Below are 21,171 nucleotides of genomic sequence, written 5' to 3' on the forward strand. Positions count from 1 at the left end.
AAACCGTTTCAATTTTGTCTCTGAGTGAAACAGAAGTCATTTGACAGCACTTTCCCTGACCAAGAAGAAGAATGCAAGATGTGTATGCTCGCTTCAACGCTCTGCCTATATATGGTCACGCCACCTATGACCCGAAACACACTTCATTCGTCTTCCTCTGGGTGTCAAGAGGACGTCAGAGGAGAATTCTTTTGTTTATCTTGTACTGACGTGAAATAAGACCTATTTCTTTGGCGTGACCGACAACTTCCGGTTCTCTGAATCGCGCGATTTGGAGGTGCGATTGTCTACTGTTTTGCTGCAGTTCCGTCTCGAAGTTTGTTTGATACATGTGACCATATCATCGTAATGTATGTTTTTTCAATATAGTTTAATCAGATTATTTGAATTTTTTCGGGAGTTTTGCCGTGTTCCGTTCTGTGACTTTTTTTACTTTGGACAGATCCGTGCCAGTCGACCAGTACATATGCTAAATGAAGAGGGAAAGTTGCCATTATGAATGGATTGAACGACTCATCAGGACTAAGGACACCTTGATCAACATTCTGATGAAAGATCAGCAATAGTAAGACCCAATTTACGATGTTATTTCATATATCTGTCGTGCATGTGAACTGGTCGTGGGCGCCCAGCTGGTTCTGGCTGGCGTGGCTATGCTAATTTAGCGCTACATTTTGTTTTCGCTATAAAACATTTAATAAATCAGAAATATTGTTTGGATTCACCAGATGTTGGGCTTTCAATATCTGTACGCTGTGTATTTTTTCTGAAATGTTTTAAGATAAGTAATTAGTTATATGACGTTGGTCTCTGTAATTGTTCTGGCTGCGTCGGCACTATTTCAGATTGCAGCTGCAATGTAGAACTGTGATTTATACCTGAAAAATGCACATTTTTCAAAAAAAAACTATGCTATACCATAAATATGTTATCAGACTGTCATCTTATGAAGTTGTTTCTTGGTTAGTGGCTATATATATTTTTATTTAGTCGAATTAGTGATAGCTACTGACGCAGGAAAAAACTGTTGGAGTAAAAAATTGTGTCTTTTGCTAACGTGTTTAGCTAATAGATTTACATATTGTGTCTTCCCTGTAAAACATTTTAAAAATCTGAAATGGTGGCTTTATTCACAAGATCTGTATCTTTCATTAGGTGTCTTGGACTTGTGATTTAATGATATTTAGATGCTACTATTTAATTGTGACGCTATGCTAGCGATGCTAATCAGTGTGGGGGGGGTGGGGGGTGCTCCCGGATCCGGGGTAGAGGCTCGTTTTAACAAGACATTTGTGGAGTGGTTGAAAAATTAGTTTTAATGACTCCAACCTAACTGTATATTTCTCTAATGTGAGGGAATATTTTGGAACTGATTTCCAATATTAAAATCAATTGGAGCTAATTTGCTGGTGTTTTTACAGTCTTATATGAATTATAACTATATCAATGAATAGACATGCATGTATGTTCATGTATGACACGCATAAGACCAACACGCAAGGAATGAAATAATAATAATAATTATATTACCTCTACTTCTGCATGCTTATTAAATCAAATAACAGTTTATTGGTCTCTTACACAGTTTAGCAGATATTATAGCGGGAGAATCAACATGCTTATGTTACTAGCTCCTAACAATCCAGTAAAATGTCCAACAAGTAGACAAATATTTGACATTTTACTGCATTGTTAGGAGCTAGTAACATAAGCATGTTGCTTCTCCCGCTATAATATCTGCTAAACTGTGTAAGCGCCCAATAAACAGTTATTTGATTCTAACCAACTTGCGAAAACTATAGTTTGTTAACAAGACATTTGTGGAGTGTTTGAAAAAAGAGTTTTAATGACTACAACCTAAGTGTATGTAAACTTCCGACTTCAACTGTATGTGTATTAGAATATGTATGTGTATTAAAATGTGCATGAAAATATGTGTGTGTATTAAAATGTGTATTATATGTATGTGTATTAAAATGTGAATTATACTCTATGTGTGTTAATATGTGTATTAGAGTATGTATGTGTATTAAAATATGTATTAGAATATGCATGTGTATAAAAATGTGCATTATATATGTGTATTAATATGTGTATGTGTATTAAAATGTATATTATACCATATATACATGTATTAAAATGTGTATGTGTATTAAAATGTGTATTATTTTATATATATATATATGTGTGTATTAAACCATGTATGTGTATTGGAATGTGTATTAGAATATGCATGTGTATTAAAATGTAGATTATAATATATATATATATATATGTATTAAAATGTGTATTATAATATATGTGTATTAAAATGTGTATTAGAATATGTATACTCAAGAGCTCTGAAAACAATACATTCGGCTTCCCTGGCAAATCCTGATTCAAGTTGTCAAACACAGTGACTGTATTCTTTAGATGTCATCCTCGGCCAGAATTGGACTGCCAGACTCACAAAGTTAAAACCCAATGACGTTATTGACCCAATGGTCAAAATGTCAAAATCCTACCTGTCTTTTCCCGTTTCATTTTTGAAGAGCTCGTCAAACTCCAGCATCTTGAGGGGGGAGATGACGTAGACCTTGAGCTTGGGAAGCAGCTGGTTGATCAGACGCAGGTTGTTGAAGACCCTGCCCTTGCCGTCGCGTCGCATGGCGCTGGTGGGTCCCCAGAAGAGGAAGACAGAGTCCTGGTTGGCGTTGAGCAGCTCCTGCCGTCTCTGCAGCACCCTCTGCACGCTGGAGTGGGCGATGACGCGCAGGCTAGTGCGCCGGCCCACATCCTGTTTGAAATTGTTTCCGTTTGGGGCATTGTTCATGCGGATGACGCACTCGGTGCGGTCAATTTCGTCCCCTCGGTTACTGCCAGTAAGGTGGCCCGAGCTGGACACCAGGGCACAGCAGTTACAGTGCATCCTCAGAGGCTGGGGGGGGGGGGGGGGGGGGGGGGCAATAGGTCAAAGACGGTATAGTACAGTGATTTTTAAACAAAGTAAAAAATGCATGCTTCCTTCTTTCCTTGCCCTGAAATTTTGTGGCTAACAGCATCGGACAAGTGAATGCACGGTACCCACCACATTGCTTAAACTTATCACAAGGCAGATGAAAAAGAAGGATGCATGTTTGAAGTTTTCAAACAGAATCTGCACTCTCTGGGGCCGAGCAAAGCACAAAGGGTCTTCTACAGGAATCACACAATCCATTATCATTCAAAAGAATGTGAGACCATATTCACCAAGGACATTTTGCCTGAGTATCTTCCTATAACAAAATAACTACAAGTGTTTAAAAGTGAATGCAATCCTCCCTCTCTGTCATCGAGGTCAATGGACACATGGAGGTGTGAGATCCATGGCATTAGATTCAAATCTCCCTGCCAAGAGGAAAACTGTACTTCCCAAAATCCAATAGCACAATCAATACCCTCTACAGCCCAGAGTAGAAGGCTAGGCAAAAGGGCATCCATCTCTAATAGTAAAAACCCTGAGACCCTCTCATGAATTATTCTAAGGCTTAATGCAGAGGTCCATTGGCATTCAGAGCTGTACTCTGAGCTTCATGCTTGAGTGGGGCCTGTGCATACATTCATATACTGTATACATACAGGTGAGATTACCTACTTCACTGCCTCACTGCCTCCTGATCCCATTCTACTGTTTACACATCTCTTCCTTTAATCTCTGTGATTCCACACATATTAATTACCAAGGGAAACTTAGAGGAAATGGAGATGGCCCTGAGCACAATGTGGGAAGTGTGTGTGAAGACACAGAAGATAATAAAGACAGACTATAATGAAGACAGAAGATAACGAAGACAGAAGATAATGAAGACAGAAGATAATGAAGACAGAAAGATAACGAAGACAGAAGATAACGAAGACAGACTATAATGAAGACAGAAGATAACAAAGACGGAAGATAATGAAGACAGAAGATAATGAAGACAGACTATAATGAAGACAGAAGATAATGAAGACAGAAAGATAACGAAGACAGACTATAATGAAGACAGAAGATAACGAAGACAGAAGATAATGAAGACAGAAGATAATGAAGACAGACTATAACGAAGACAGAAGATAACGAAGAAGAAAAAAAGTCAGGAAGTTTTTGGCGGAGCCATAAAGTTGGCTTTCAGAAATATTATAATGTAAACTTACTTTTAATCCATCTGTCTGCATATTTCAAGACATGGCATATGGAGGTTTAGTGAGATACCAAATGGGCTGGATGATTCTCTTCATCACCCATCTTGAAAAAACGTGTACTAAAAAAGTGGAAATCAATCAATCCGCTATCATCAACACAATGGAAAAATCTAATTATTTATTATTAAAATATTTTAAAAGCATGGACGACGACGAAATAAAAACAAATGGATAACATTTAAGGCCAAATGGCAAATAATAATGCAGGCATTAGGGATGGGGGTATGAGCATGTGGGTCTGGGCAGATGAGATTTAGTGATTGTTTGTGTTCGTCTGTAAGTTGTTGTTCGTATGTATAAGTTTGTATATCGATATTTTTTTAAAAATAATAATAATACAAAATAATAATGTTAAAAAATATATAATAATAATGAAATCGCTGCAGCCTGAGGTTGTCTTTTCTGTCCCGATGTGTCCGGATGAGCGATTAGGGTACTCCTATCATGGTAAGATTTCAAACTTCAAACTATAGCCTTTTTCCTAGCAATAGTGTGGATGTATCGTTCCTTTGTGCTAGCCAAACATCCTACAAGTAGGCAAGAAAGAATTACATGCCCAGCCACACGATTATAGCCTACCCAATCTCTTGCCATGCTATGAAAATAACTAGGAAGACATCTTCTTTCCTCTTAATGTTTGCAGATATGGAACACACACTGCCCATGGCAAGACAAACCACTCTTCTTACTAATTCCTACTTAATGCAATACAAGAAAATGATGGCAGACGTGCAATTCATGTTGATTTAGTTCCATTATTCTCCCTGTCGGTAGGTCTTCATGCGTGTCACTTCTGATGAAGCGGAACAGTTTTCTCCTGGTAGCTTATTCGCATCTCTGAGGCTGTGCTGCTTTCTTTGTCTGAACTGACTGTGTTTATCTGGGAACATTTCCCAGCACATTCATTTCTCCTCTGACGAGTCAAGAAATAAGATTGATATTTGGATTTTACATGATGGAATTGTTTTTATATATTTTTTTAAACGTTAAGGAATATCAGGGCAGCAAATGCAGATATTGCCCAAGCAATAACGTTCAACTCTATTAATGTATCGTACTTGTGGCCTGGAGCATCAGGGAAATTCTCCCAGTAATAAAAGTGTTTTTGCAAGGAAGACTAAATTGTCTTTGACAGTCTATGCCCAGAGCTTCTGTCAGCTCAATGATTCTATGCGGAAATAGCAATGACTTATCAATCTTCATTCTGAGGAAAAGGTTGAAACTGAGAATCTTTAAGAGGGGAAATCTCATCAAAAAGGATTCTCAAACAACACTGTTGAGAATCCGTGTGAGCTAAGGCCTTTTCCCAGTACAACTAGCTTATCAGTAGTGGTCATCTTGTGATGGGCTAGGATGAACTTATGTGTTACAAATAGACAAATGGGACAATACAGAAGGATGGTCTCTGTCGTGCAAGTATGTCCGCAAGGGTTGTATAAACATGTTTTGCACAAGTGGATGGAATGTGTCTGTCTGGTTTAGGACAAAGTCGCAGTTGAGTTACTGTTCAGCAAGTTCTAGTTTCTGTACGAAATGGGGAGAATGCAGTCAACGTCGAAGTGAAAATATCACGATGCAGAGGAAGAGCCAGCCCTTCCTGGGCATTTTCCCTTTATATATGAAGAACTGTGTGACTTTGCTATTCAGCTGAAGCATCCAGGTGGGTGAATAAATCAGGTTCTTAGTTTTGTCTGTCTCCACCTGTATCTGATTATATTTTCATCATTTAGCTGACACTCTTATCAAGAGAGACTTACAGTAGCGAGTGCATATATTTTCTTCATACAGGTCCCCCGTGGAAATTGAACCTACAACCCTGCCATTGCAAGCACCATGCTCTACCAACTGAGCCACACGGGACCATAATAGATAAAAACCTAACATCACATTATTGAATCAAATGTTATTACGTAGATTCATCATTATGGAGGTTTCCTGATTGAAGCCTTGAAATGAAACAAAAAGTAATAAGAATTGTGCAGATCGATGCATTTTCAACATGTTAGATTCAGATGTGCAACATTATGAACCAATTTCAATCACAGGATCTTCTGAGGGGAGAACGGCTCACAATAATGGCCGAAATGGAACAAATGGAATGGCATCAAATACCTGGAAACTATGTGTTTTGATGTATTTGATACCATTCCATCTATTTCGCTCCAGTCATTCGAACAAGCCCATTCTCCCCAAATTAAGGTGCCACCAACCTCCTGGGATTTTCAATAAGAGCACACCTACCTACAGTATGCAGTAGGAACTTGACTAATACGACCGTCTGTCTCATTCGTAAAAGGTAACGATTCGTATTCCACTCAAACTGTCAGTCCCAAATGGCACCCTATTCCCTCTATAGTGCACTACTTTTGACCAGGTCCCCATAGGAAATAGGGAGCCATTTTGGATGCAGTCCCAGAGTTAGCATGGTAGTGGGACGTTGGCAGGTTCAGACTTCATATAACTCTAATGTGGAGTATATTAGATTAGCTGAGCTACAATACATAGATCACAGAGCTCACAGCCCACAGTTACGAGTACAGCTCCAACTCAGTCAGTTACCACTCACAAAGCAACTGGTCTCTACCCAGGAAACCAGGGTCATAATTGCTTTGAGAAAGACGCCATCCATTTACTGTAGCTTCTCTCATTCTTTCTGTCTAGGTAGCTACCTCCAAGAATACTCATACACAGCACCCGAGGTAGACAGTAGCCTCAATTTACAGTCTTGCAGTTCTGGTACATGTAATATTTCAGAAACAATGGTCTGACTTGTGAGACTAAGAGCACAGAGCCCTTCCTTTATGATTTGTTTGATCTATGATGCTTATATGTTTCTGTAATTGAAATGTATGTGTGTCTACATCAAATAATTTTTTTGGGGGGGTGTGTCTTTGTCAGTAAATTGTTACAGTATGTCTGATATTTGTCTTAAACATTGTTCCCCGCTATGCTGCTGTCTTGGTTGGACCAGGCTTCTCTTGACAAATAGATGTTATCTCAATGACACTAACCTGGATAAATAAAGGTTCAATAAAATAATTAAAACGCATGTTTTAGATCAGATGAAGAAAAATAGTGAACAAAGAATCATAAAACACGGGACGAGATGTTAAAACTGTCCATTGTGCCAATAGATGGTATGCACTCACATGAGATTTGCCGTGATGTTGACAGAGTGGCATGGGAGGTTTATTTCTTAGACTGGGTTAAGATGTCAATTTTGGGACACATCCTCAGTAGTGTGCCTTCGAATCAGTGGGTGTTTCGGCCTTTAATCACTAAACACCCTCATCAAAGGTGGCCAGCTAAAGGGTGATCAAGCCTTAGCTTGTGTCCCATGCCCAATTAAGATTTCCCACGGGACTATGCAAGGCAGGGGCGTCCTCTTCCCTGAGCCAGCCCTACAGCTGACCGCATACCTCATATGCCCTCATCAAGTTGGAGGGATCTGAATTGGGTTCTCAGGTGGGGGTGGGGGGGGTCATGAAGTTATAGCCCAGCAAGGGTCCTTCCGTTTGATCCAGATCCACTGGCTGCCTCTTTCAGCTGCTTGAGAAACTGCTCTGACGGTCTGCCGCAGAGCCTGTCCATGGATTCCAAGTTCTTTCAGCAACCTGATGGTGGAAGAAGCCACGAAAACCTCTGCATCCCACTTCAACTGGCCAGACTTTTGCATTCCAGCCACGCTGAGTTGCGTCTGCTGCCAACTCTGTGTAACGCAGTTTCTTACGCTCGTAGGCCTCTTCAACAGAGTTTTCCCACGGGACTGTGAGCTCTATGATGTACACAGCCTTTCGTGAAGGGGACCAGAGTACCATGTCTGGCCTAAGGTTGGTAGAAGCAATCTCAGGTGGAAAAATGAGTTGCTGGCCAATATCGACAAGCATCTTCCAGTCCCGGGCCATGCCTAGGTGTCCAGTTTCTGGCTTTGTAGGAGGATGCTTGGGCCTTTTCTGTCCCTCCCGGATGAATGTTGTTGTTTTGACGGGATTGCTTGTTTTTGGAGGTAATGAATTGGTTGCACTCCTCTTGGTCTCAAGTGCTGCAGCCAGGCTCTTGAGGACCTGATTGTGCCTCCAGGTGTAGCGGCCTTGTGAGAGGCTGGTCTTGCAACCTGTCATTATATGCCTGAGAGTCGCTGGAGCTGGGCAGAGGGGGCAGGTCGGGTCCTCGCCATACCATTGATGTAGGTTCTTTGGTGATGGAAGCACATCATAAATAGCTCTTATGATGAAGCTGATGTTGCTTGCCTCCATTTGCCAAAGCTCACTCCAGTTGATCTTTCTCCTCTCCAGGCCTTCTCACCGCGTCCATTGCCCTTGTTTAGCAAGAGAGACAGCCTTTGCACTTCTTGCAGTCTCCTCCTGTCTGCGCACCTCCTTGACCACCAGCTTCCTGCGTTCAGATGTTGTTGCCTTATGGAACGTTGGTTTGCTTGCTGCCAGGCCAAAGCCTCCTCTTCCATGCTGGATATTCCCCACAATGTCTTGGTGTCTCAGGGCTGATGTTGCTTGCTGCACAGCCTTGGATGATGTCCATTTCCGTCCAGTTTGTAGGGGAGGTGCAGCCTTGCTAACGGTCTGGTCTTTGGAGTCCTTCAATGTCATCTGAAGTCTTACTTTAGAGCACTTGTACTCCTCCGTTAGACTTGTAAGAGGTAGTTCAAGGACCCCTTTGTCATAGAGGCCGATGTTAGGCATCGTGGCATCGTGGGACACCCAGCCATTTCTTCACGTATGAGGTAATGGTTCGCTCCATCTTCTCCACTGTTGTTATTGGGACCTCATAGACGGTGAGTGGCCACATTACCCGGGGGAGAAGTCCAAACTGTAGACACCAAAGCTTGAGCTTCCCAGGCAGTAGGGTCTTGTTGATGTTCTCAAGTCCGTCGGCAATGTCCTGTCTTACTTGCTGCACTTGATCTTTATCTCGGAGGCTTTCGTTGTACCATCTACCCAGGCTCTTGACGGGTTGCTCAGACACCGTTGGTATCGGGTCATCTCCAATGCAGAACCTCACATCTTTAAGCTGTCCCTTGACTATGGAGATGCTTCGAGATTTGCTTGGCTTGATTTTCATCCGGGCCCACTTGATGTTATCCTGCAGTTTTGCAAGTTGTCGCCTGGTGCATGCTGCAGTGGTGGTCAGTGTAGTCATGTCATCCATGTATGCTCGGATAGGTGGGAGACGGAGCCCTTCCTTAGTTCTCTCACCGCCGACCACCCATCTCGATGCCCTGATGATGACTTCCACGGCCATAGTGAAGGCCAGAGGTGAAATTGTACAGCCTGCCATTATGCCCACTTCCAAGCGCTGCCATGTTGTTGTGAAGTCAGGTGTTGTGAAACACAATTGCAGGTCTTGGAAATAGGCCTTTACCAGTGTAGTGATGGGTTCTGGTACGTGGAAAAAGTTGAACGATTCCCAGAGGAGTTCATGGGGAACTGAGCCAAAGGCATTGGCCAGGTCGAGGAAGATGACATAGAGGTCTCTCTTGTCTTTCTTAGCCGTTTGGATCTGGTGCCAAATCATACTAGTATGTTCCAGGCAACCAGAGAAACCAGGAATGCCTGCTTTCTGTACAGATGTATCAATGTACTTGTTCCTTTCCAGGTAAGTGGACAGCCTCTGTGCTATTATACTGAAAAAGATCTTCCCTTCGACGTTGAGAAGGGAGATTGGTCGGAATTGACTGATGTCTGTCGCATCCTTCTCTTTCGGGATTAGCACACCACCAGCCCTTCGCCATGCCTTTGGTATTATTTCCTTCTGCCACACTATCCTCAAGAGCCTCCAAAGAAAGCGTAGAACATCCGGGGCGCTCTTGTAGAGCTTATATGGTACTCCATTAGGCCCAGGAGCCGAGGCCGCTCTTGCTCGTCGGACAACGTTCTCTACTTCCTTCCATTTTGGAGGGTCAGTGTCCAGATTGAATTCTGGTGGTTGAATAGGTGGGATGTCATGTGGGATGATTATCTGCTCATGCCTTTTCGTGTCCTGGTGGACCTTTTCCAGATGTTCTTCCAGTTCCGGCTTTGGAGTTTTTAGGATTCCGCACTTTTCCTTTGCGAAGAGGTCTTTGACAAACTTAAAGGTTTTTTTATAGAACCGTGTTCTTGAGTGTTCCTTCTTCCTACGAAGTTTCCTTAAGTTTTCCGCTCTTCGCAAGGTTGCCAGCCGACATTTGATGTCTGCTTGGAGTAGCATGAGACCTTCTCTCTCTGCATCAGAGGCCTTCTTCCACTGCTTTCTCAGCTGCCTTCTCTCTCTGACAAGTATCTCGATCTCTTGCTGCCTCCTAGATTTTGCTGGCGCGGGTGGTGTCTTGCCACTTCTCCTTTCGTTTACTCCAAAGCGCTCTTCTCCGTAGTGGTAGATAATGTCTCCCATCCTTTCAAGCTTTTTCTCTGCTGTTCCTACCTGTTGTTCCAAGATTTTTGTCAGGTCGTTGTTGATTGTTTCCCACTCTCTCTTTTCAACAGCTTTGGGCCACTTCACACTCGGTCTGTGCCCTTTGACCTTTTCCTCTTTTAGAGGTCTCTGTGGTTGGGTGAGTTCATCCACCGGCATTTCTGCGCTTGTGTTATCCTCCTCCGTTACAGGGGTGCTGATGCTCTGCGAACTTTGGTTTGCGTCCCGTCGCTGTGCTTCATTCGACTGATTTGACTGGCTGCTTTGTAAGAAGTACTGGTCAATGCGATGTCCCTGTCTCTGCTCTACCAAGCACCTTTTCCTCCCTTGATGGATCCTTAACCCCCTTGCCGATGTTACTCTCTCCCAACCACAGCTGCACACCTGAAGTGTGTGTCCTGCTGCTGTTATGGTTGTCTCATGTGCTGTGGTCCTACTCGTAGTCGTTTCCATTCCTGGGTCCGTAGCCGTGTGATCAGTCGTTGAGCCATCTTGCGCCCCAGCTCTCGCAGACTCTAGGGGTATGTTCCTTTGTTGACTTTCAGTAGCACTTAGCGGGTGTCTCCAACATACTGAAGCAGCGTCGGAGACTGCCAACATGGGTAGCTAGCCCATTATAGCCCCATTGGGGTCTATTCCCTCCGGTCAGCTGTCTCTCCAAGCTGTCACACAGACTTTCCTATGTTGTCAGCTGTCCTTTCACAGCAGTCACTGGACAAGTCCAGATAATCAGAATCATAAAACACGGGACGAGATGTTAAAACTGTTCATTGTGCCAATAGATGGTATGCACTCATATGAGATTTGCCGTGATGTTGACAGAGTGGCATGGGAGGTTTATTTCTTAGACTGGGTTAAGATGTCAATTTTGGGACACATCCTCAGTAGTGTGCCTTCGAATCAGTGGGTGTTTCGGCCTTAATAGCAATATTCAGAACTTGTGTAACAGAGGAGGCCGTTTGACTTTGAAGACAATGCACTGAGGGGGGAAATTTAATTGGAAATCAAACGGTACTTATCTTTTCCATTAATTTGCTATTGTGAAATATTGCTTGATCTACAAAACAGATGGCCTGGGATGTGGACTTCTCTCAACATAAAACCACTTTTGAGTGGAAACGCAGAGGCAGTCATTTTGACTGCATATGAATTTAAAATTCACATTTTTAAATCACACCCCCTTCTGTCCTTGACTTTTTATAAATAAGTATCTTCACCACATGTATGTTGTTAGAATGTAACATGTTACAAACAGAATTTGTGTTTTAAGCAGTTTTAAGAGGACAAGTCATTTTTCCCCCCAGAGTCAAATGCAGGTAAAGACATTTCGATTTCTGTACTGAACAAAAATATGAACGCAACATGCAACAATGTCAGTGTCACATCTTCCCCTGCTCCTCCCCTCCGGCATACGACTTCGCTGGAATACTAACCACTGGTCCTGGGATTCATCTTACGCACACCTGGCACTCTTCATTACGCACAGCTGTTGGAAGGAGAGGACCAAGGTGCAACGTGGTACGTGTCCATATTTATTAAATGAACACTGAAATAACAAAAATAACAAAGATAACGACCGAAACAGTTCTGGCTGGTGCACACACAACACAGGAAACAACTACCGACAAAACACAGGTGGGATGAGGCTACCTAAGTATGGTTCTCAATCAGAGACAACGATAGACAGCTGCCTCTGATTGAGAACAACACTCGGCCAAACACAATGAAATATAAAACATAGAACAAAAACATAGAATGCCCACCCCAACTCACACCCTGACCAAACCAAAATAGAGACATAACAAAGGAACAAAGTATGATCACCAATCAGAGACAACAATAGACAGCTGCCTCTGATTGGGAACCATACCAGGCCAACATAGAAATACAACATAGATTGCCCACCCTAGTCACACCCTGACCTAACCAAATAGAGAATAAAAAGGCTCTCTAAGGTCAGGGTGTGACAAATTGTCTCGTTTCTGGTTTTGTTGTTTATTAAACGTTTCACCTGCACTTGCTTCCTGACTCACAGCTCCATTATTACACAAAGATTTTATAGAGAATAAAAAGCCTCTCTAAAGTCAGGGTGTGACAAATCGTCTCGTTTCTGGTTTTGTTGTTTATTAAACGTTTCACCTGCACTTGCTTCCTGACTCACAGCTCCATTATTACACAAAGATTTTACTGAGTTACAGTTCATATAAGGAAATCAGTCAATTTAAATAAATTCACAAGGCCCTAATGTATGGCTTTCACATGACTGGGAATACAGATATGCATCTATTGCTCCCAGATACCTTTAACAAAAAGGTAGGGGCGTTGATCAGAAAACCAGTCAGTATCTGGTGTGACCACCATTTGCTTCATGCAGCGCAACACATCTCCTTCACATAGAGTTGATCTTCAATGGCTGTGTGAAGTTTATAATGGCGGGAACTGGAACACGTTTTCGTCCACATCGATCCAAAGCATCCCAAACATGCTCAATGGGTGACATGTCTGGTCAGTACGCAGGCCATGAAAGAACTGGGACATTTTCAGCTTTCAGGAATTGTGTACAGATTTGTGTACAGGCCGTGCATTATCATACTGAAACATGAGGTGATGGCAGCGGATGAATGGCATGACAATGGGCCTCAGGATCTCGTCACGGTATCTCTGTGCATTCAAATTGCCATCACAAACTGTGACAAGGAGATGGAGGAAATTACTGTGAATATGCCTGCCAGCTGATCTACACATGGTCTGAAAACGCGGCCTTGAATACCGTCCAGCCTCACGGCCTTGCAAGTGTTGACTTGATCACGTCGACCTCGGAGAGCGAGAACACCCAGTCCTCTGGGTCGGGGGGGGGGGGGGGGGGGGGGGGGGGGGGGCCCTCACATATGGTACAGTGTTGTTATTGTCGAAGCGTGCATAAAATGCATTAAGTTCGCTTGGAACAAAGACATCGTTGGGCAGATCACGGCTGGGTCTTCCCTAGTCCCCTGCTGTACTCCCTGGCTGCATCACTGGCTGCATCACTGCTTGGTATGGCAACAGCACTGCCCTTGTTTGCATGGCGCTACAGAGGGTGGTTGGGAAATCCCAGTACATCACTGGGGCCACCTCTATATCAGGCGGTAGAAAAGAAGGCCCGGAAAACTGTGAAGGGCTCCAGCCACCCAAGCCATAGACTGTTCTCTCTGCTTCCGCATTGCAAGCGGTACCGGTACATCAAGTCTGACACCAAAAGGCTCCTGAACAGCTTCCATCCCCAAGTGATAACACTGATAAATAGCTAACAGAATGGCTACACAGACTATCTTGTATTATTTATTTTAATGCACACTCACAGGACTCTACAGACGCACACTGACACTCCAACACACTAATTTCATGCACACACATTTATACTGAGTCTACACACTCACTCACATTCAATCATCATATACAGTGCTGCTACTCTGTTTATCATATATCCTGATGCCTAGTCACCTTAGCGCTATACATATCTGCCTCTATCACTCCAGTATCCCTACACATTATAAATATGGTATTGGAACAGACCCTGTATATAGCTTCTTACTTTCCCGACTCAAGTAAAAGTGAAAGTCACCCAGTAAAATACTATTTGAGTAAAAGTCTAAAAGTATTTGGTTTTAAATATACTTAAGTATCGAAAGTAAATGCAATTGCAAAAATATACTGAACTATCAAAAGTAAAAGTATAAATTACTTATATTAAGAAAAACAGACGGCACAATTGTCTTGTTTTTGATTTATTTACGGATAGCCGGGGGCACTCTCCAACACTCAGACATAAACAAAGCATTTGTGTTTAGTGAGTCCACCAGATCAGATGACCAGGGATGTTCTTTTGATAAGTGCGTGAATTGGACCATTTTCCTGTCCTGCTAAGCATTCATCATGCAAAAAGTACTTTTGGGTGTCAGGGAAAATGTACGGAGTAAAAAGTGCATCATTTTCTTTAGTAATGTAGTGGAGTAAAAGTGAAAGTTGTCAACAATATAAATACTCAAGTAAAGAACAGATACACAAAAAACGACTTAAGTACTTTACACCACTGCTTGTGCACATGATATTAAAATTTGAAACAAAAACTGCAGGTTTCCACTTAGATCCAAGATAGAGAACACAGTTGCCTCTCATAAATTGATGATATTCATTGCTTCCTGTCAGCTTCCTGTCAGCCCCGTCTATCTATCAGTTCATGAAGAAGTGGTGCTCTTGGATTAATGAGGACTGGGATCCTTTGAAAAATGTATATCAGTGAGGAGGAAGTACAGCAGCAGCACAGCCAATGGGTTACGTGTGTTAATGACATTGTAACGGTTGTCATTGGTGGAAGGAGAAGAGGAACAAAGTGCAGCGTGGGACGTATTCATAATAATTTAATAAAGAATGAATACTGAACAAAAACAACAAACCGACAAACGAACAGTTCTGTAAGGTGCAAACAAAAACACTAAACAGAAAATAACTACCCACAACCCATAGTGGGAAAACAGGCTACCTAAGTATGATTCTCAATCAGAGACAACGATCGACACCTGCCTCTGATTGAGAACCATACTAGGCCAAACACATAGAAACGATTAGAACAAAACATAGAAAAACAACAGAATGCCCACCCCAACTCACGCCCTGACCAAACAAACATAAAGACATAAAAAAGGAACTAAGGTCAGAACGTGACAGACATCCAGAGGATAATGTTCAATAAGGTTAGCCGTGGTTCGGTTGAGCATTGATCTAGCTAGTCTCTGTCTAGGCCTTTAGGTTATGTGGTTAACCTTTTCCTGCAGTGGGCTGTATCACGGTCACAAAGAGTGATTCTTGGTAGTCTTAAACAAATCTACGTTTATATACCTCACACACATGGTTAAGGGCTTAAAAAAATAAGACATCTGTACCATGTCAGATATTGAATTGAAATGTATTACATGTTGAGCTTGCATTCTAATATTACACTTTATATACATCACAGACTGAAATATAACAAAACTGTTTGACAAAGAAACACCAGGTTTTCGTTTGGTTAAAAAAAAAAAAATCTTTACTAATAATCTTTACTAATTTACTAATAATCTTTCAAATCTTTAATTAAGAAATAAGGAAAAATATGAATAACATTCCACCCATGAGGCCAAAGAGGGCGCTTTTGGTCATTGACTGCAGGAAAGGGCTACGATATCAGATTGATATCTTAGGCAGGAATACACTGATTCTCTTTGTTAGGAATTCTACATTTACTGGTTTTTGTCTGGTGTTCTATAAAACTGGTAAAGGGCATCATTGACAGGGAGTCTCAAAAATAAGTCAGTTCTACACTTCTGGTTTTCTTTGGTTATCTACATGTTTCTGTCAAGTTCTTATAATTACAGCATCAAAAAGGCTGGAATAATGAGTCATGAACCCACACACACATGTGCAAAAATACACACACACACACACACACACACACACACACACACACACACACACACACACACACACACACACACACACACACACACACACACACACACACACACACACACACACACACACACACACACACACACACACACACACACACACACACACACACACACACACACACACGTGTTAGCAGGGAGATTTACAGAAAAGACAGGTTTTGTGATTACCATGTGTAAAGGCCAGTGCAGATGGATGCTGCTCACTACTGTTTAAAGGTCAACATCTCTTTAACAGGAACAGGCAAGGCAACAGAGGAGTGGTGGACGGAGAGGGGGGTGAGAGGGGTAGTGGAGGAGAGGGAGAGAGGGAGGATAGGAGAGAGAAGAGGTGAGTCAGAGGATGGAACTGTGATGTTGTCACTAAATGTATCTAGTCTACCATGTGTGTGTGCGTGCGTGCGTGCGTGCGTGCATGCGTGCGTGTATGTTCGTGCTTGTTTGTGTGTGATACTCTGCAGCTATAATCAGACTGTCAATGCTGAGAAAGCAAGAGGGAGGGATATTCTCAGAAAAGAAGGCACTGTGGCAGTGGAGGAGAATGACAGACACAAACAGAGAGAACGAGGAGAAAATAACAATGGGAGGAGCGTCAATGAATTATAAAATCTGATTAAGTAGATCAGAGATCAAACACTAAATTAATAACTGTGTTACTATATTTATTTGTATGCTAACTTTATCGGCACAGTTTAAACTACTGGGATAAATTAGTCTTACTAAAATACTAAAAACAACGCCAACATCTACAGCTTGGTATCGGGTGCACCAGTATTTGTCCATTAGAGATTTTGACGATGAGTAAGGAAAACTCTACAAGTTCTAAAATGCCACCTGAATTCGCTACAATTATTAATTATTGGTTGGGCAACCTTCACTGATAAGCAATATCCTCGTACTTACAGTATCAGTCAAAAGTTTGGACACACCTACTCATTCAAGTGTTCTTCTTTATTTTTTTACTATTTTCTACATTGTAGATTAATAGTGAAGACATCAACACTATGTAATAACACATATGGAATCATGTAGTAACTAAAAAAAGTGTTAAATCAAAATATATTTTATATTTGAGATTCTTCAAAGTAGCCAACCTTTGCCTTGATGACAGCTTTGCACACACATGTCATTCTCTCAACAAGCTTCATGAGGTAGTCACCTGGAATGCATTTCAAATAACAGGAGTGTCTTGTTAAAAGTGAACTTGTGGAATTTCTATCCTTCTTAATGAGTTTGAGCCAATCAGTTGTGTTGTGACAAGGTATACAGAAGATAACCTTAAATATGGACTTGTAAAAGAACAAGTCAATATTTATTTTTGTAATTTGTTTTTAAAAATTGAACCTTTCTTTAACTAGACAAGTCAGTAAAGAACAAATTCTTATTTACAATGACGGCCTACACCGGCCAAACCCGGACTACACTGGGCAAATTGTGCGCCGCCCTATGGGATTCCCAATCACGGCTGGATGTGATACAGCATGCCATATCTTGCCATATTATGGTCAGATCAGCTGAAATAAGCAAAGAGAAACGACAGTCCATCATTACTTTTATTAACATTTTACGGCTAGGGGTTCCGCTAGCAGAACGTTTCGACAACATCCGGTGAAATTGCAGAGCGCGAAATTCATAAAAAATTATTTGAAATATTTAACTTTCATACAATCACAAGTGCAGTACACCAAAATACAGCTTAATTTCTTGTTAATCTAGCCACCGTGTCAGATTTCAAAAAGGCTTTACGGCGAAAGCAAACCATGCTATTATCTGAGGACAGCACCCCATCAAACAAACACATGACAATCATATTTCAACCCGCCAGGCGTGACACAAAACTCAGAAATAACGATATAATTCATGCCTTACCTTTGAAGATCTTCTTCTGTTGGCACTCCAATATGTCCCATAAACATCATACATGGTCCTTTTGTTTGATTAATTCCGTCGTTATATCTCCAAAATGTCCATTTATTTGTGCGCTTTTGATTCAGAAAAACACCGGTTCCAACTCGCGCAACATGACTACAAAAAATCTAATAAATGACCTGTAATCTTGGTCCAAACATTTCAAACAACTTTCCTAATACAACTTTAGGTATTTTTTAATGTAAATAATCGATAAAATTTAAGACGGGATAAACTGTGTTCAATAACGGATAAAAACAAAGTCGAGCGAGCTTTCAGATCGCGCGCCCCAACCACAACAGTACACTTCACTCGACCCTCGTTCTGAACAGGGCTACTTCTTCATTACTCAAAAAAAAAACATCAACCAATTTCTAAAGACTGTTGACATCCAGTAGAAGCGATAGAAACTGCAAGCAAGTGCTTTAGAAATCTAGATCCACATAGAAACCCCAATGAAAACACTGTCACCTCAACAACAACTAAAATTCCTGGGTGGTTTGTCCTCGGGGATTTGCCTGCCAAATAAGTTATGTTATACTCACAGACATAATTGTAACAGTTTTAGAAACTTTAGAGTGTTTTCCATCCAAATCTATCAATTATATGCATATCCTAGCTTCTGGGCCTGAGTAGCAGGCCGTTTACTTTGGGCACGCTTTTCATCCGGACGTGAAAATACCGCCCCCTGGCCCGAAGAGGGTTTAATTTCAAGAAAGTTTCTTCAAGTGCAGTCACAAAAACCATCAAGTGCTATAATGAAACTGGTTCTCATGAGGACCACCACAGCAAAGGAAGACCCAGACTTACCTCTGCTGCAGAGGATAAATTCAGTTACCAGCCTCAGAAATTGAAGCCCAAATAAATGCTTCACAGAGTTCAAGTATGAGACACATCTTAACATCAACTGTTCAGAGGAGACTGCGTAAATCAGGCCTTCATGGTCGAATTTCTGCAAAGAAATCACTACTGAAGAACACCAATAATAAGAAGGGACTTGCTTGGGCCAAGACACACGAGCAATGGACATTAGACCGGTGGAAATCTGTCCTTTGGTCTGATCAGTCCAAATCTGAGATTTTTGTTTCCAACCGCTGTGTCTTTGTGAGATGCAGAGTAGGTGACCAGATGATCTCTGCATGTGTGGTTCCCAGCGTGAAGCATGGAGGAGGAGGTGTGTGGGTGCTTTGCTGGTGACATTGTCTGTGATTTATTTAGAATTCAAGGCACACTTAACCAGCATGGGGCTACCACAGCACTCTGCAGCGATACGGCATCCGATCTGGTTTGCACTTAGTGGGACTATCATTTGTTTTTCAACAAGACAATGACCCAAAACGCACCTCCAGGCTGTGTAAGGGCTATTTGACCAAGAAGGAGAGTGATGGAGTGCTGCATCAGATGACCTGGCCTCCACAATCATCCGACCTCAACCCAATTAAGATGGTTTGGGATGAGTTGGACCGCAGAGTGAAGGAAAAGTAGCCAACAAGTGCTCAGCATATGTGGGAACTCCTTCAAGACTGTTGGAAAAGCATTCCAGGTGAAGCTAGTTGAGAGAATTCCAAGAGTGTGCAAAGCTGTCATCAAGGCAAAAGGTGGCTACTTTGCAGAATATAAAATATATTTTGATTTGTTTGTCACTTTTTTGATTACTACATGATTTCATATGTGCTATTTTTTTGATGTCTTCATTATTATTCTACAATGTAGAAAATAGTAAAAAAAAAATAAAAAAAAGAACTTGAATGAGTAGGTGGGTCCAAACTTTTGACTGGTACTGTATGTAGCGGACATGAGTCGGTAATTTTTGTATATTTGGATGTTTCAGTAATAGGACTAGGCCTAGCATTTGAGCGAGCGAGAGAGAAAATTATTTTGTTAGCTAGCACTGATCCCAATGACTCGACTGCTCCGAGATGGAGAGAAAGAGAACTGCTCATTTTCAGGGATTCACAAGGCTCATTTGAATTTCCTGAAGCAGCAGGAAAATTTGCTGCAACAAAAGAGTGATCAAGTTAAGATCCAACCTTTGTATTGAGATTTGATGAGCAACTATCTTCATTTACTCCCGTTACAGCCAGTTGAAACTTCCAAAAAAAGGTTTAAATAAAAATGTACAAGCAACTGAAAAGATGCCTATTCCTGCACCTCCAATGTAAATCATTCATTACTGCCACACACAGGTCGGAAGTCTACAACAGCTCAATACATTGGGGGTGCTGAATAGGCATTTTTGTTCGGTAGCTTGTAAATGTGTACTTAGAACTTTTTGGGATGTACATACCGGCCGAAACGGGAGTAAATGAAGATAGTTGCTCATCGAAACTGCATCTGTATTTGGTGAGTAACGAACGTATTTTGACATTATAACGCTTGCAGAGCTGTCTATTGGAAGTTTGAATCGGAGCTTCCTGGGCGTTAGAGAGGAAACACGTCATATTCATCGTCTTAAGCACAGATAGTGGGGCAGGAACTGTGTGGTACATGGTACGTAGGAGGTAAAAAGGAATAACCTCTCCTGTTATTCATCATGATTAAAGGAAAACTCAACCCAAAAACAATCTTTTGGTATTTGTTTCAATAGTCCATTGTTGACATAGTCCCAAAATGTTTTTCTTATCATCAATCGAGTTTTGAAGATATATAACTTTGTAACTACAGAAATCATACCCGTCTGATACATTTTGCATCATATGACGCAAAAGGCAGCATCATATGGAGCAAAATTAAAACATGTTGGAACTATGTTATGGACTAACGAAACAAATACCAAAATATGTGTGGCCTTTATCAGCCTCCAGGATCAGACATAAAGAAGCTAGAGCTCACATATCCAGCATCACCACCACCACCCCCACCACTACCACAACCCCCACCACCACCACCTAGCTCACATATCCACCACCACCACTACCACAACCACCACCTAGCTCACATATCCACCACCACCACCACCACCACCACCACCACCACCACTACCACCTAGCTCACAGATCCACCACCATCACCACTACCACCACAATCACAACCACCACCTAGCTCACATATCGAACACCACCACCACCACCACCACCACCCCCACCACAACCCCCACCACCACCACCTAGCTCACATATCCACCACCACCACTACCACAACCACCACCTAGCTCACAGATCCA

At 41.9% G+C, this 21,171-nt stretch overlaps 1 protein-coding gene across 2 annotated transcripts in view; it reads right to left on the reverse strand.

Moving 5' to 3' along the window:
- LOC129867402 (alpha-N-acetylgalactosaminide alpha-2,6-sialyltransferase 5-like) overlaps window positions 1–21,171 on the reverse strand; it is a 48,310-nt gene that overhangs the window by 13,271 nt on the left and 13,868 nt on the right. For both annotated transcript variants that reach the window (XM_055940777.1, XM_055940776.1), the window contains one exon: window positions 2,508–2,920. In XM_055940777.1, the coding sequence (XP_055796752.1) occupies window positions 2,508–2,920 (413 nt within the window). The remainder of the gene's footprint in view (window positions 1–2,507; window positions 2,921–21,171) is intronic.

The sequence above is a fragment of the Salvelinus fontinalis genome, chromosome 12, assembly GCF_029448725.1.
Source record: "Salvelinus fontinalis isolate EN_2023a chromosome 12, ASM2944872v1, whole genome shotgun sequence".
In the NCBI taxonomy this organism is placed as follows: Eukaryota; Metazoa; Chordata; class Actinopteri; order Salmoniformes; family Salmonidae; genus Salvelinus; species Salvelinus fontinalis.